Here is a 16,349-nt window from a genome sequence, read left to right as displayed (position 1 = left end):
AATAATTGGTCTATTTCATCAACCGCTTGTTAATGAGGGGGCGTGTCTTGCCTATTCAGTCATTAGCAATCAAACCCAGAGTGATCAAACCCACACGCCACAGGCCCTTTTCACAAAGACAGGAAGTGTACAATTGAAACTGCTTGTTGTACTGCATGATATGCGTATCATGCGTTTGCCTTGGCAGGCAATGTGTTATTTTTTTCTTTTTTTACCTTTATTTGCTACTCTTGTTTCTTGTTTGTGAATAATTAATTTAAGTCGAATCTAACATTTCAAAAAGTCAAGTGACCTCTTGTGCCGAGTGCCGCGCTATGAGCTTGTAAGATTTGATTTGGTTGATAGCAACAATGGTTGGAAACAATCTGAGAAGCACTTTTTTCAGGATTAACATTTTCGCATGCCTCATTCATGCCTCATTGCAAAAAAAAAGGAAACCTGACAAATACCCCATATTGCAACTAGCAAATAAAAATGTATCTCAAATTGAAAAAAAAAGTTAAACAAAATAAATACATAGTGTTGTGTGTCGTAGTGCTAAGACTGAAATCTTTCCACTGTCTGTATTTAAGTGGTTGTCATTGAAAACTTTAAGAGAGCAGTCTCAGTGGTGTGGTGTGGTCAAAAAACCTGACTGGAAGATATCAAGGCCATTGTTTAGTGTTAAGGAGCTGTTCAGTTGTTGAAATACAGCTATATATCTATGTACTGTATATAAACCTAATGAAAGATCATAATAACCTCGGTGGTGACCTACTGTAAGTGTGTGGAGAGCTGTCAAGGCTGCATCATCCAGCCAAATGCCCAAATATGGATGTGACATCATCATCAACAGATCAGAGTTGAACAAAACAAATGGAACCAACGGTAACGCTACATTGTCACCTCTCCTCAGGTAATTCACACAGCGGTTCCTGGCGGCGTACGACACTGCTCTTTGCATCTGAGCTGTAGCAACAGTCAAGACGGGCTCCTTGGTCTTACTGACGGTATTGAGTGGCCTCACAAACGCGCCTGAGCATCGATATTAGCGACATTGCAGGTCGTGGGTTCGATCCCAGCCCGGAGCATTCAACGCTAGATTGGTGTCAGAAGTGGAGCTCCTTTTGCCTCTGACGGCTACGTGCGAGGACACGCTTTGCGAACGGAGGGGGCAGTGTATAGCGACCCTGTAAAAGACCCGCCCGTAACTGCTCCGCCAATCGAGCTCAGCTCTGTTGCCGCAGCGGGCTGTGAGCCCGGGTCGTCAAGTCGGAGATCGGGGGGTTTGATCCAAATGGCTCAGACTGAACACGAAGCAGAGGACTATGGCTACAACCTGGCTGACAGGAATAACACATTCAGACACAACAGGTGTAAGTTCATGATGCAGTTCGCTATGGAATACAATCCACGTGTAAAACAACTCCTTAGAGTCATGCAGAGTTTGGGATGTCCAATGTCTGACCGTAATGTTTCTTGTGAAGATTGTCACAGGAGATCCAACAACCTGTTGGGGGAGTTTTGTCTCCAAAGCCGGTCTATTGTCTTGTGTCAAGATAACATTCCCCAGCGGTCAGTCATGAACGAGATAGTCACACATGAGCTCATCCATGCCTTTGACGACTGTCGGACACACGGCGCGGACCTGGACAAGTTAAAACTTTGGGCTTGTACAGAGATTCGAGCATATCACCTCGATGGGGGATGTTCCTTTACCAATGCAGTCGACACAATGAAGCAGCAGCAGTGTGTCCGGGCAGGAGCAGTGCGTTCTCTCTGCATGTCAGAGATCACCAAAGCAGAGGCAGAGAAAGTCGTGGACAAGGTCTTTGACACCTGCTTCAACGACCGAACGCCGTTCGGTCGGGTTCCATACAGCAAGACGGATGCCGAGTCTGCCTTCAGAAATCTATGAAATTCATGAATACTAAGCAATGGTAGGAAAAGTGCTCAAATGTTTTACTTAAGTAAAAGTATCATTTACTGCAATGTGAGACGTAAAGGTACGAACGTATTGGCATCAAAATGTTCTTAAAATACCAAGTCAAAGTACTCATTATGCAGAATGTCCCATCTCACAAGTATAAATATTTAAAATCTTTTGAAAATAGCCGATCTACAAGCTCACAAACGAGTCGCATTGCGACACATTGTGAGCTTTTAGATTAGCTCATTTCAAATAGCCAAAGAATATATATTGCTGATTGCTGAAGTGTTAATGTATGTTTTGTAATAATCTAAATGTAGAAAGTAATAAGTAACTGAACACTACATAATTGTAGTGGAGTGAAAGTACAATATTTATCTATTTATGAGATGTAGTGGAGTAGAAGTGAAAATATAGCAAATTGGAAATACTCCAATTGAGTAAAGATCCCTCATATGTGTACTTGAGTAAATTCACTTAGTTACTTTACATCGCTGATACTAAGACAAAACATGCCAAATGTGGGGGCACGGTGGCATGGCACGGTGGCGTAGTCGGTAGCGCTGTCGCCTCACAGCTAGAAGGTCCCATGGGTTCGATTCCCGGGACGCTGTGGGCGCTGGGGGCGTGTCTTCTCTGCGTCATCAGTACCCATACCCTAGGTGGGGTTGGCGAAAGGGCCTACTCTGTGTGGAGTTTGCATGTTCTCCCCATGTCTCTCAGGGTAGTTAGTACCCTCACAATAACATGTAGCAATCCTGCATGGTCGCTATACCGCCTCCCCCATGACAGCCGGGGCGCCTGATGGAGGGGAAGGGAACTGGTTGGAATAACGTGTTCCTTCCGCGCGCTACGTCCAACCAGGGAAACTCCCCCCTGTCAGGTGACAAGAAGGTCAGTTGGCTCTCATTCATTGAAGGAGGCATGAGCTCGGCCCTGGCCTCCCTAGGCTGTTGAGGGGAGTGTAGCGCCCAGGATCACTTAGAAAATTGGCACTAGGTGGAAAATAAGGGTTACAAAATTGCGGGATACACAAAAAAAAGGGGGGAAAAAGACAAATGTGCAATATATCTTGTATATATTTATTTTATATCAGCCATACAGGGAAACTGTTGTTATTATTACATAATATAATCAGTGGTGGACAGTAACTAAGAACATGTACTTGAGTACTGTACTTAAGTACACTTTTGGATTATTGTCTTTTCTTTTTTGCAAGTTGATGCCGCTACATTTCCAACAGAAATATAGTACCTTTTTTTTCCCTTTTTTCCCCATTTATTTTTGGGCTTTTATGCCTTTATTGACAGGACAGTAGGCTGACAGGAAATGGGGAAAACGATGGGGAGTGACATGCAGCAAAGGCCCACAACCCACAACACACTGTCAGGCTGCACTGAGCCTATAGGTCCCTGGACCACTACGCCAGCGGATAAGCTGTTGTCCAGAACGGGCAGAAAAGGCTCTGGCCGTGGCCCCAAATGAGCCAATTGATTGCTATGGCAACCCCAAGTGCGATTACTTACTCATTCCACTTTCCACAGTTAGTTTGCCATCTTCAGGCATTTTACACAGATGTTTACCACTGCACAAGGACATGACCACCAATCATGCAATATATGATAACGAATAATGATAACATCAGGGATCTCCATCGAGTACAGAAGTCCTGACGTCACTCGTTCGTCCCCTGGTTCGTAAAGTAATTTCTCTATGGAGAATAACATTGGGTCATCTTAGAATCGTCTCATATAAGAATTGTGGTCCAAAAACAAACAAACTGTCTCGGCGATATTGTCAGGGAGGTGGCTCTGTATCGTTTATGATATACAGTCTATTTCTGGAGAAAATTTAACTAATTTGGCGGAAGTAACATTATCGTTTTCTCACCATCAGTTGATGCTTCATATCCATAAGAGTCAAATCGCCGGGATCATTTGTTTATTTTTGGAACCGGGTTCTTATTTAATGCGATATTAAAGACGTCTATGGGAATTCAGAATGGGGGTGGAAAACCGCAAACCAGCTAGGATGTATACATTACGTCAGACTTCGGTGCTCTATAATGGGCATATAGAGGGACATGGACAGACAGATATAGAGATCTCCATACATGGGCATAAAAGGGACACAGGCAGACATACAGATACAGAGATCTTCATATATGAGCACACAAGGACACAGGCAGACAGACGGTTACAACTGGTACTCTGAAAACGGGTATTGCATAACAGGGTTGGGGCATGCATTCCCTATTTGTATCGTTCCTAACTTGCATTCCCAAGTTGGCCGGTACCCAACGGGCACTGGTCAAGTAGTGAAAATAGACGATACAAGCTCTACAGTTTCCGCTATTTCTGACAATTTCTTGACAATTTTGAACACTTGAGTAGGGGAGGACCGCCAAGGTTGTAACGTTTTTCACTCTTTTACTCAGCGATCTTTTTACCTACATAATGTAATATTTTCAAGCAAAGGACCTACACATGTTCATTATCATAAACCACTTAAAGTTTTTCCATTGATAAAGCAGGTCGTGAGTTATTAAACCTCTAAAGTGGATGCTGTTCGATGTTACATTTTAAACGCATAATGAGATTGACTGCAACAGCATGAGTTAATGTAACACTGCTAAAAAACAGCATTAAACAAATAGTTTTCAGCTTAAATCAATTATATTTAATTCAAGCAACTGTTTTACATTGTTTTTATACCAAAGATGTGATAAGATAATGTATCATACATAAGGAATGTATTAAATATTACCGGATGGCAGTTTGAGTGAATTCCATGGGAAAATACATTGATTACACCTAAAAAGAGCGTGTTACAATTGGACCGCTCTGCGCTCCACTGCTTTGGAGTTGTTTACAGAACAAAACTAACGTGCATAACGTGTTAAAACGATGTAAACTGATGAAGAACAGATACATGCAGACAACCATGTCGATTTCAGCTCAGCAACATTAAAGGAAAGATTTGTAGACCAAAGATACTCAAGGTATCTCAACTTTTTCTGCGATAACTTATTCTAATTTCTCTCTCTAGCCTGGATGAAAATTCAATTTACTTCCTGGGCACGTTCATTACGGCACTGGACATTACATTACAGTCATTTAGCAGATGCTTTTATCCAAAGCGACTTACAGTTTGTGCATACAACATAGGTAGGCAAGGAAACTACTACGGTAATCACCAAAAGTCTTAAGTGCATTCTCTTGTGTGTGTGTGTGTGTGTGTGTGTGTGTGTGTGTGTGTGTGTGTGTGTGTGTGTGTGTGTGTGTGTGTGTGTGTGTGTGTGTGTGTGTGTGTGTGTGTGTGTGTGTGTGTGTGTGTGTGTTCCTGGTCCTCAAAAGAGAAATGGTTTATTTATGGTTGAGAAATATGTTTTGTAATGAAGAAAAGATTCAGGTCAGTGCATAGAGGTATAATATAACGGGTCAGTGTGAGGGTTAGACATTTAGAAGTTAGGTTTAATTATGACATTTATTTATACAGCACTTTTCATAGAAATGCAGCTACAAGTGCTGTACAATGTAGCAACAACTATTTAAACAGATGCTATTGATGCTACAAATTGTAGATCTACAAGCTCATAGCGCGGCACCGGGTGCCGCACTATGAGCTTGTAGATCTACAATTTTTGAAAAATTATTGAACGTTTGTGGAAAAGTTTTAGAACCACTGATATAAAATATTTTGTTCCAGGGAGGGACAGATCTACAAGCTCATAGCGCGGCACTCGGTGCCGCGCTTTGAGCTTGTAGATCTGCTATTTTTGAATAGCCAAAGTATAAGATAATGGATTACTTAATATATCTGAAAATCACAGATTAGGAGGAGTAACTGATGGATGCAGCATCACCTTAATGTTCTTTTGGGGTTTTAACTGTATTCTCTAGTACACTGGGTCCCAAACTGGGGGGTCGGGACCCCACATTATTTTGGGGTTGTTCCCAGATGATTAGCTTTAAAGGGATAGTTCACCCCCAAAACGACTTTTCTCTTTGAATACCGGACTTTTACTTGTTTCTGCATTGCAGTATTGATATTTTTACTTAAGTAAAACATTTTAGTACATTTGAGTATGTTCTTAGTGCATTCCTACAGACCAATAATCTTATTCTACAAATATGATTTTAAATGTGTTTATGATTTTATAAACTATAACATGTTATTATTATGACCTTTATTGTCATGGTTTATGCAAGAAGGGATTGATTGATTGTTTAAATACTTTATTAGAGAAAAATAAACAGCACAGAAGTACAGTAACACATAAAGAATCATCTTTTGATCAGTAATTAACATCAGCTGATCAGTAGGTTATAGACAGATTGATTTAGATAAAACAATTGATCAGGTAATTATAACATAATATAATAGAGCAAACATTAAAACACTGGGTCTCATTCACCAAGATTATCGTCTCTGACAACCAATACATTACAATTAAAAACTTAAACTGATAGAAACTAAATCAGAACAAAACCTGCTTTAAAAACTAAAGTGAAAACATGAAGTGAAAACCTGATAAAAAACACAAAGGAATGAACAACATGGTGTTACAGATTAAACATCAGATCTCATAGATAACTTCATAGACTATCGTTTGACAGACTCAGTCATCAGTGTTGTGTAAATCAGTGTTTTTTTTTGTTTACACATAATCTTTTCTATTAATCTGTTAGATTCATGTTAATGTGTATTTTCACACATTTAAACCCCTCAATACTAATAATAGAGAGAGAGAGAGAGAGAGAGAGAGAGAGAGAGAGAGAGAGAGAGAGAGAGAGAGAGAGAGAGAGAGAGAGAGAGAGAGAGAGAGAGAGAGAGAGAGAGAGAGAGAGAGAGAGAGAGAGAGAGAGAGAGAGAGAGAGAGAGAGAGAGAGAGTTTTGTATTCATGTATAAACTAGCAACACCACGGTTTTTAACCACATGAACCATAGCGTCCCTGTGGGAGAACATCCGCCGTCAAAACAGCTGATCTGCAAGCTGACGACAACGCGACACAACGCCTCGTGAGCTTGTAGATCTGCTATTTTTCGGCAAAGAGTTTTGGTGTAGAGGGAAAAAACAGTAGCGGAGCCCTGAAGAACCCCCGGTCAGCTATAGAGGGTTTAAGAGGTTATACATTACGTGTCATGTTTACCAGATCTCACACAAACGCTGCAGTAGCTCTAAAAGCAAATATCCCTGCATAGAGAGGTCTGGTGAAGGAGGTTCTTTCTTTATGAATGAGCGACATTCTGGCTCCATCTAAATGATAGAAATACAGAAAACCTTCTGTCTGGTTTACAAACACGCCGACCCTGTCCCTCCTTCTGGAGGGAACAGGTCCTGGCAGATCAGTAGGGATGCCGTTGTGAAGGAACGCGTAGCCTGTATCACCAACAGAACCACCGCACGCTAACACCCAGGACTTGTCAGTGAATCCAAAGCATGATAGCCCCTCCTCCTTTCTGTTGATGTCTTTATAACTGATTGCTATACCAACATTATCTCCACTCCATTCAACTTCAAAGAAATAAGGATCAGGCAGACTCTCTCTACTCAACACATTAGCCCACCAGGTAAATCTCTGTGGATGATCAGCATAAGGTTGGTCTAGTTCTGTAAAAGTCGCCCTTCTGTAGTTTTCTGACAGGATGAGTCTCTTATTCACTGTGTTTGGGTCCAATGACAGAGGAGAGGAATCTGTGAGAAAAACAAATGATAAAATATACAACTAATTAACCCATTCAAGACCAGGAACACATCTGTGTCATATTTAAGATGTCTTTGGGCTATTCAAAAAATAGCAGAGCTACATGCGTAGATCTGCTATTTTTTTTTAAATCATGAAAATGCTGATCTACAAGCTGACATCAACGCGACGCGTCGTGAGCTTGTACATCTGCAATTTTTTTTAATCATGAAAATGCTGATCTACAAGCTGACAACAACGCGACGCGTCGTGAGCTTGTAGATCTGCTATTTTCAGCGAAGACATTTGGTGTAGAGAGAAAAAAAGGCGCAGAGCCCTGAGGAACCCCGGTCAGCTATAATATAGAGGGTTTCAGTGGTGGAAAAAGTACTCATATTCTTTACTTAAGTAAAAGTATCAACACTGCAATATAGAAATTCTCCGTTACAAGTAAAAGACCAGAATTCTAAATTTACTTGAGTAAAAGTACAAAAGTATTGGCATCAAAATGTACTTAAAGTACCAAAAGTAAAAGTACTAAAATGTTTGAAAATAGCAGATATACAATATATATATATTTTTAACTCAAATCTTTGCTTCTAGAGGGTCCCTGGAACAACACATTTTCAGATGGGGGTCCGCGGCTAAATACATATCATTTTGGGGGTCCTTGACATGAAAAAGTGTGAGAACCATTGATATTATAGCAACATACGTTTTTTAACCCAAAAAAAAAACTGTTAGGATTTAGAAGACATTTGTAGAATCCCACAGAAGCAAAGATTTGAGTTAAAAATGTTTGCTTTAAAAAAATATATATTTAAAGATTTGCACAAATTTTCACGATTTTTCTAAAATAGCAGATCTACTTTTTTTGAATAGCCAAAGAAAAGTTAAATATGACACAGATGCGTTCCCGGTCTTAATGGGTTAAACACTTTGTATTCTGGACATGTTATTATACACCAACATGTTCACACATTAAAACCAGGGCCGGACTGGGACCAAAATTCAGCCCTGGCATTTTGGCCTGGACCGGCCCACCACCCCCCCGGGGGGGGGGGGGCGTTTCACCGTTTCAGCCCAGCCCTGCACATGAACTCTGCAGCCGCACTGAGGCCCCTGCTGGAAAGCATCCCAGCCCAAACATTAACGTAACTAATAATTGGGCCGCGCAACCCGGAAATGACCGTAATAATCCTAAAACGGGAGCAAAAATAATATTTAAAAAAAAAAAAAAAAAAAAAGTTTTTTTTTTTTTTTTTTTTTGGGCCCAGTGGCCCACTGGCCCAGCGGCCCACCGGGCATTTGCCCGGTACGCCAAATGGCCAGTCCGCCCCTGATTAAAACTATATATAATTTAAAACATTTTCACACAACTCCTCATGTGTGTTTTCAGTGGTTTAACGATAGAGGGCGCTGTTCTGCAGTCTGTGAATGATCACCAGGATCACCCAAGAAGAGGATCAGGTGATCACATTACATTACATTACATTACATTACATTACATTACAGTCATTTAGACACTTTTATCCAAAGACTTTCAATAAGTGGTGCAGCTATAGATGATCTCCATGAATTCAAGGCTTCATGGTGTGGGTATAATTGATAGAAAATACATTTTAAAAAAAATTGGTGTGAACTACTCCTTTAAGACCTGAGGCCGATTCTACAAATAATTATAAATCACTAGTTCTCACACTTTAAACATTTTATCAAACATTTTAAAAAATAGCAGATGTACACGTTTTTTGTACAAGCCATAGGCTTTCTTGAGTTTTAAATCCTCTTAGCTGACCTTGTATTGAGCTGTACTTTCCTGTGCTTTTTTTTGCAAACTGCTGATCAAGTATTCAATCAAAAAACTAGTTATTGTAAATATAATCCACAGACACAATCCACAATCATTTTAAATCTGGCCATCCTATTTAGCATGTTATTATATGCGTGAACATCTTTTAAAAAAAAAACACATTTATTTTTTAAATTGACCTGATGTATCACGCTGTGAGTTATAACGCGTGACACTGTCATGATGAAGTATAAAATAGAGCATTAGGTCATTAATTTATGAAAATACCCTAAATATGGAGATGCAAGGTTTCTGCCTACAGCAACAACATGTATATGAGTTTAAGTGTCTGTTCTGTTCTTCTGTCTCTCATCTTTTAGGAGGACATTCATGTGAGGAGGGATCTCCTAATTAAAGGACTCTGAATCTTCCTTAATGAGGATCCTGGAGATCTTGTGCAGGAGTTCATAGTAAGTGACTGACTGTAAAGTTTAAAATACATGCACTGTGTACATCTTAGAAGAACAGGGGAACATGCTGCATCATTTACTCTGTTTCTTTGTTGAGCACTGGAACGGCAGTGTTGTGTTAACTCTGCTGTACTCATATTAACTACTGTAGTTGTATTACATAGTGTTGTGTTAACTCTGCTGTACTCATATTAACTACTGTAGTTGTATTACATAGTGTTGTGTTAACTCTGCTGTACTCATATTAACTACTGTAGTTGTATTACATAGTGTGTGTTAACTCTGCTGTACTCATTTAAATACTGTATTTGTATTACATAGTTGTGACTTAAACTGTCACTGCTAGTTATTCTATCCCTCTCCTTGTAGTGACTGTCAATGATTGCTATTTTATTAAACAAATAACGACTAAACTGTTGGCTGAGAAACATGGGCAACTAATGATTACTTTAAATCCCATCATGGTCATACTTTACACCTGACTTAGTTGCACACCAGTGTCTCACCGAAAATAGCTGATCTACAAGCTCACAACGTGTTGTGAGGTTGTGACTTTTGGTGCGAGACACAATACACAGCCAAGTCAAATCAGACTTTATTAAACCTTTTGCCACCCTTTAAACATTGCCCTATTTTAGCGCCACCAGGAGGCCGATTTTTGCAACACTTTAAAAAAAAATATTAGTCCTACAAATTTTGTCCAAACATCATGCAAATCAGTACACATTATCTCTATAGTCAAGTGATCAAGATGGTTCCGTCCGATTTCTTATATTCCATCCTGATTGGTTAATTCCGAACATTGTCGGCCCATAATAACCTATTTGACCTGGCGGAGACCTGTGCTTTTTCTAGTTATTTATGATTTAATTTAATTAATGAAAAAAACTATATGGAGAAATGCACGCATGCACACGCACACACGCGCACACACACACACACACACACACACACACACACACACACACACACACACACACACACACACACACACACACACACACACACACACACACACACACACACACACACACACACACACAAAACCACCATGTACTCACATTTTAAAAAGTCCTCTCTGTTTGTGCTTCTGGGAGGCACTGCTGGACGTGCTGGAGACAAAGTAGAGATAAGAAATCATTAACATGACTGAAGAATGACCTTAACTGAGGTCATTTTAACCTACAATATACAGTATCATGTTATAATTGTGCCATTGTAGTTGTGCATCTAATTTTAAATATTCAATCATTTATCATTATTATGATGATTTGCTCATTTTGGTGCCTTACACACAGTGTGTGATGTGCATGTGCTTAGCCGTGGCCCTGGGTATATCTGCTCTCTAAAAGACATCAGATTACTAATGTCTGACACATGGATTTAAAGACAACTATTCATCAGATTACTAATGTCTGACACATGGATTAAAATACAACTATTCATCAGATTATTAATGTCTGAAACATTTCATCTTACTCGTCTTTAGTTTCTCAAAGTCATCCCTCAGATCACGCATCTGCTGAGCTGCAATGACAGATATTTATACATTTTGATGAACCATCAACAGAACAAGTAAACTGACTTTTATTTAGGTTGTAATAATCAATTTCTCAAGAAGTGGGTTTTCAGTGATGGCACAAAACTTACATAGATGTTCTATCTGTATGTCCTGTCAGAACATACAGATAGAACATATTATGTAAGTTTAGATGAACCACACAGGCAGTCAAAGAATCCTATCTTCTCTATATATTTATCTTTTATTTGTTGTGATATTGTTGTATTGATATAAATATTTACTTTTATACTTTTTTATTTAAGATTTACTATTATAATACTACAATAATTACTAGGCACTACTGGCAGACATTTTCATAACACATCTGCTTTTAGGTACTCTGATAAAGCGCATCTCCCAACCATAGGGACTCCGAATCCCCCCTACATAAACAGCAGATCCAAAACGACAGGAAGCAGCAATTCTTTAGCAAGACAACAGTGGTGAGCGCAGCAAAAGCAAGCAGGGATGAGTAATGCAAACTTCCAGTTTAAACAGAGAGGTCTGAGAATGAAACTATAAAGAGTGCTCCTCGGAGCATAGGTCTCCGCCAGGTCAGGTAGGTTATTGTGGCCTCCTGGTGGCGCTATAATAGGCCAATGTGAAAAGGGTGCCATTTCTTCTTAGGCCTTTCACAGCAATCAGACACTGCATTCATGATTCAAGGCATTTTGTTCCAAAAATGTGTTTAGCTAAATTAGACTTGCTGGTGGCGCTATAACAGGCCAATGTGAAAAGGGTGGCATTTCTTCCTCGGCGTAGTGGGAATGTGCGTGCAAAATTTCACGGAAATGGCACGCTGCGTTCATGATTTGAGGCATTTTGTTCGAAATGAACAATCCTGCAGACTTTGGAAGCCAATCTTAGCCAATCAGGATGGAATATGGAAAATCGGACAGATCCGTGTTGATCACCTGAGAGATACTGTGTACCGGATTGTGATGTTTGGACAAAATCTGTAGGAGTATTATAAAAAAAATCAGATTTGCAAAAATCGGCCTCCTGGTGGCGCTATAACAGGCCAATCTGAAACATTCGGGGCAGAGGTTCGGCTTTGGCATCAAGGGAGTGTGTGTGCACAGTTTCGCAGCGAGATTAGCTGCTCACAGACGGACAGACGGACGGATAGACAGACGGACAGACGGGTGCAAAACATAGTCTCAGCCATGCCTTTCTAGCCTGGGACCAGACGAATCTGCCAGTGCAAAAAATAAATTGCCCTCGGCGATTTGGGTCTGGCACCGCTCTATTGTGAATTCATTTCCTGCTCGCGAAGTCTGGGGTGACCAATCAGGGCCCATCATTCAAATATGGGAGACTGTAATTGGTAGTTGGTTGTAGGTCTAACCAATTGCGTCCAGATCCATTATTTAGATCCCGCCCCCTTAGAAAAAAAACATCCTCATAGAAGCACCAGACTCATATCCACGCAGTGATATAGTCTGGCCACGCGAGGCTAATGCCGTTCAGCCTGGCGGAGACATTATTCTTTGCAATTTCAATAGAGCTTCACACTGGTGCAGTGCTCGGGCCCTAATAATAATAACTTGTCAAACATTGAACTGTACAAGGAGAAAAAAAAAACTCACCGCTTTGTGCATCCTTCAGCCTGCCATCAGCATCCTGTTAAACACAGTCATTTCAACAACATCATGTACAGTATGAGTTCTATTGAACATCATGTACAGTACAATATACAGTACAATGCACTGTACATTGTACAGTAGCCTACATTGCACAGTACACTGTACCAGGCAGGCAAGGACATCATTGTTTTAAGATGTCTCAATGAGTTTTGGCTGCATCATGTAATCATCAAGTAAATGTATTGAGATCTATTTTACCTGACTCTGACCGTCACTACGGTCATAACAATGAATGATGCCCTCATCTTCTACCTATTATCAAGACCAAATACCAACATAGTCATGCCCACATGACCCGAGGAGGCGGTCTCACCTTTAAGCATGCCCGGTGAGAGCGGCTCCGCCTCTTTGCCTCTCTCGCCTCATTGAAGAGACCTGCACGGTGGGGTAATTATCCGTTTGATATATAATATACCTATATTGAATAAAACTGCTTTTGCTTGTGCTGGTAGTTTTCGCGCTCGCTGCTTGAAACCCGTACACTTTGGTGCAGGTGCCTTGCGTCCCTGTGGGTTGCAGTGTAGCGTCCCGTCCTGGATCTCAGCCGGCTGAACGAATAAATGAAGGTTCTGCCTTTCAAGATGTTGCAGCTCAATCCATTGGTCAGGGGTAGTGGTTCGCCACTCTCGACCTAAAGGACGCGTACTTTCACGTCCGCATCTGGCCGGGTCACAGGCCCTTTCTCCGTTTCGCCTTTCAGGGGCAAGCGTACCAGTTCAGGGTACTCCCATTTGGCCTGTCGTTGGCACCAAGAGTGTTCACGAGGGTTGCGGCGGCCGCTCTATACCCTCTTCAGCTTTCTGGCCTGAAGGTCCTTCCGTACCTCGACGACTAGCTGGTCGTTGCACCATCTCGCAGCCAGGTCATGGCGGACACAGAGCATGTGATGTCTCATGTCCAGTGGGGGCTCTGTTGTATGCACGCGTGCGGGCACGCGCATGCGCGCAGGCATGTGCACATACATTACATTACATTACAGTCATTTAGCAGGTACGCTTTTATCCAAAGCGACTTACAATAAGTGTATGCAACATAGGTAGGGAACGAAAACCAATAATCACCAGAAGTTTTAAGTGCATTTCCTGCAAAAACAAGCAACCAAGAGTATACCTAGCGCTAAGGTAAAAGTGCAATATATCAGCTACCTACTTTCTTAAACAGATGAGACAAAAATGGCAAAATCAAATGAGCACGAGCTAAAACAAATAAGTGTATCGACTAAACAAGATCCAATACAAAAATAAAACAAGAGTTCGTACAACTAGTTAACAACAAGTAGGCCAGGCAAAGAGGAAGGGTAGTGTTTCCTGAAGAGGTGGGTTTTCAGCCTGCGGCGAAAGATGGGGAGTGACTCTGCTGTCCTGACATCAGTGGGAAGTTCATTCCACCACTGTGGGGCCAGAACAGAAAAAAGTCGTGACGGTGTCGATCGACCAGAAGGACCGTTGAGTCCTTCTGGACCGTTGAGTCCCTCTGAGCACCCCCTAGAGCTCAGAGTGAATCTGAAGAAGAGCAACCTCGAACGCAGGCAGCAGACAGGTTTTCTCGGTGTGTGTCTCAATTCTGTGACCATGGTGGTCTCTCTGTCTCCCGAGAGGGTTCTGCGGATCCATACACTCCTACGCTTTTCCCCCACTGCCCCTGATCCCTCAGGTGCTACATCGAGTGAGACTGGGTTGCTACAGGGCAGTGGCGCCGGAGCCTGTTTAATTAAAGGACACTGTGTCCCCCCACTATTCAGTCCAGCCAAAAAAACAAATAATAAATAATAAATAATAACTCAGTCGCCCCGAGGTGGCAGACCGGAGTGGTCGGGCAGGGATGTGGGCATTGACCAAAACCCGGAGGTAAGAAGGAGCTGTTCCTTTCACTGCCCTATAGGCTAGCACCAGGGTTTTAAACTGAATGCGAGCTGCTACGGGGAGCCAGTGCAGAGAACGGAGAAGGATAGTTGTGTGGGAGAACTTGGGGCGGTTGAACACCAGACAAGCCGCAGCTTTCTGAACAAGCTCCAGAGGTCTGATGGCTGATGCCGGAGCACCAGCAAGGAGGGAGTTGCAGTAGTCCAGGCGGGAGATGACAAGAGCCTGGATGAGCACCTGGGCTGTTTTCTCCGTGAGGAAGGGGCGAATCCTCCTGATGTTGTAGAGGAGGAATCTGTAGGACCGTGTCACTGATGCGATGTTAGCCGAGAACGACAGTTGATCGTCCAGGGTCACACCCAGATTCTTCGCAGTCCGAGTTGACGTCACCACAGCGTTCTCAATGGTGATGGCCATGTCTCGGTGAGGACAGCCCTTCCCCGGGATGAACATCAGCTCGGTCTTGTCCAGGTTGAGCTTCAGGTGGTTCGTCGACATCCACTCCGAGATGTCAGCCAGACAAGCAGCAATGCGTGCCTCCACTTGTGTGTCAGAGGGGGGGAATGAGAGGATCACCTGGGTGTCATCGGCATAGCAGTGGTAGGAAAAGCCATGGGAGTGGATGACAGCACCAAGAGATGTAGTGTAAAGAGAGAAAAGAAGAGGACCCAGAACCGAGCCTTGGGGAACCCCAGTAGTGAGCCTGTGTGGTTCTGACACAGACCCTCTCAGCATCACCTGGTAGGAGCGACCCGTCAGGTAGGATGCAAACAGGGAGAGTGCAGAGCCTGAGACACCCATCCCCTCGAGGGTGGAGAGGAGGATCTGGTGGTTCACTGTGTCGAACGCTGCAGACAGGTCCAGGAGTATCAGGACGGAGGAGAGAGAGTTCGCTCTAGCGGCATGGAGCGACTCCGTCACTGCCAGGAGGGCAGTCTCTGTCGAGTGACCCACTTTGAACCCAGACTGGTTGGAGTCCAGGAGGTTGTTCTGGTGGAGGTAGGAAGACAGTTGTTTAAAGACAGCACGTTCGAGAGTTTTAGATAGGAAGGATAGAAGGGAAACCGGTCTGTAGTTCTTGATCTCAGAGGGGTGAAGTGTCGGTTTCTTCAGGAGGGGGGTGACTCTGGCAGTCTTGAAAGCAGAGGGAAAGTAGCCAGACGTCAGAGAGGTGTTAATAAGGTGGGTTAAGAAGGGAAGGAGTTCAGGTGCAGAGGACTGCAGCAGAGGGGATGGGACCGGGTCCAGGGAGCATGAGGTGGGGCGACTAGAGGTAACAAGGAGAAGGACCTCTTTAGAGGAGAGGGGAGAGAAGTGGGATAGAGAGGGTGGGGGAGAGGGAGGAGTAGATGAAGATAGGGAGGGAGGGGTGGAAGGCAGACAGGTGTGGGTAGTGCGCAGGGCACCAGCCGGGGGAGGAAT

General features: G+C 42.6%; 2 protein-coding genes across 3 annotated transcripts in view; one reads left to right on the top strand and one right to left on the bottom strand.

Moving 5' to 3' along the window:
- Positions 1 to 1,276: 1,276 nt before the first annotated feature.
- Positions 1,277 to 1,897, top strand: LOC311038008 (mitochondrial inner membrane protease ATP23 homolog; the record flags this gene model as incomplete). The annotated part of the gene is made up of 1 exon (XM_084047304.1): positions 1,277 to 1,897. One exon carries the CDS (start codon positions 1,277 to 1,279, stop codon positions 1,895 to 1,897), a length of 621 nt encoding a protein of 206 aa, XP_083903430.1.
- A 4,244-nt stretch (positions 1,898 to 6,141) lies between these two features.
- Positions 6,142 to 16,349, bottom strand: part of LOC311038364 (ankyrin repeat and protein kinase domain-containing protein 1-like) — a 31,496-nt gene continuing 21,288 nt past the window's right edge. For both annotated transcript variants that reach the window (XM_084047849.1, XM_084047848.1), the window contains 4 exons: positions 13,009 to 13,042; positions 11,338 to 11,385; positions 10,920 to 10,970; positions 6,142 to 7,607 (listed from right to left, as the gene is read on the bottom strand). In XM_084047849.1, coding sequence (XP_083903975.1) covers positions 7,069 to 7,607; positions 10,920 to 10,970; positions 11,338 to 11,385; positions 13,009 to 13,042 — 672 coding nt within the window. In that variant the 3' untranslated portion in view covers positions 6,142 to 7,068. The remainder of the gene's footprint in view (positions 7,608 to 10,919; positions 10,971 to 11,337; positions 11,386 to 13,008; positions 13,043 to 16,349) is intronic.

This window comes from Gymnoscopelus microlampas (assembly GCF_963454915.1).
Source record: "Gymnoscopelus microlampas genome assembly, chromosome: 21".
NCBI classification, from domain to species: Eukaryota; Metazoa; Chordata; class Actinopteri; order Myctophiformes; family Myctophidae; genus Gymnoscopelus; species Gymnoscopelus microlampas.
This window is presented reverse-complemented; position numbering and strand designations above follow the sequence as displayed.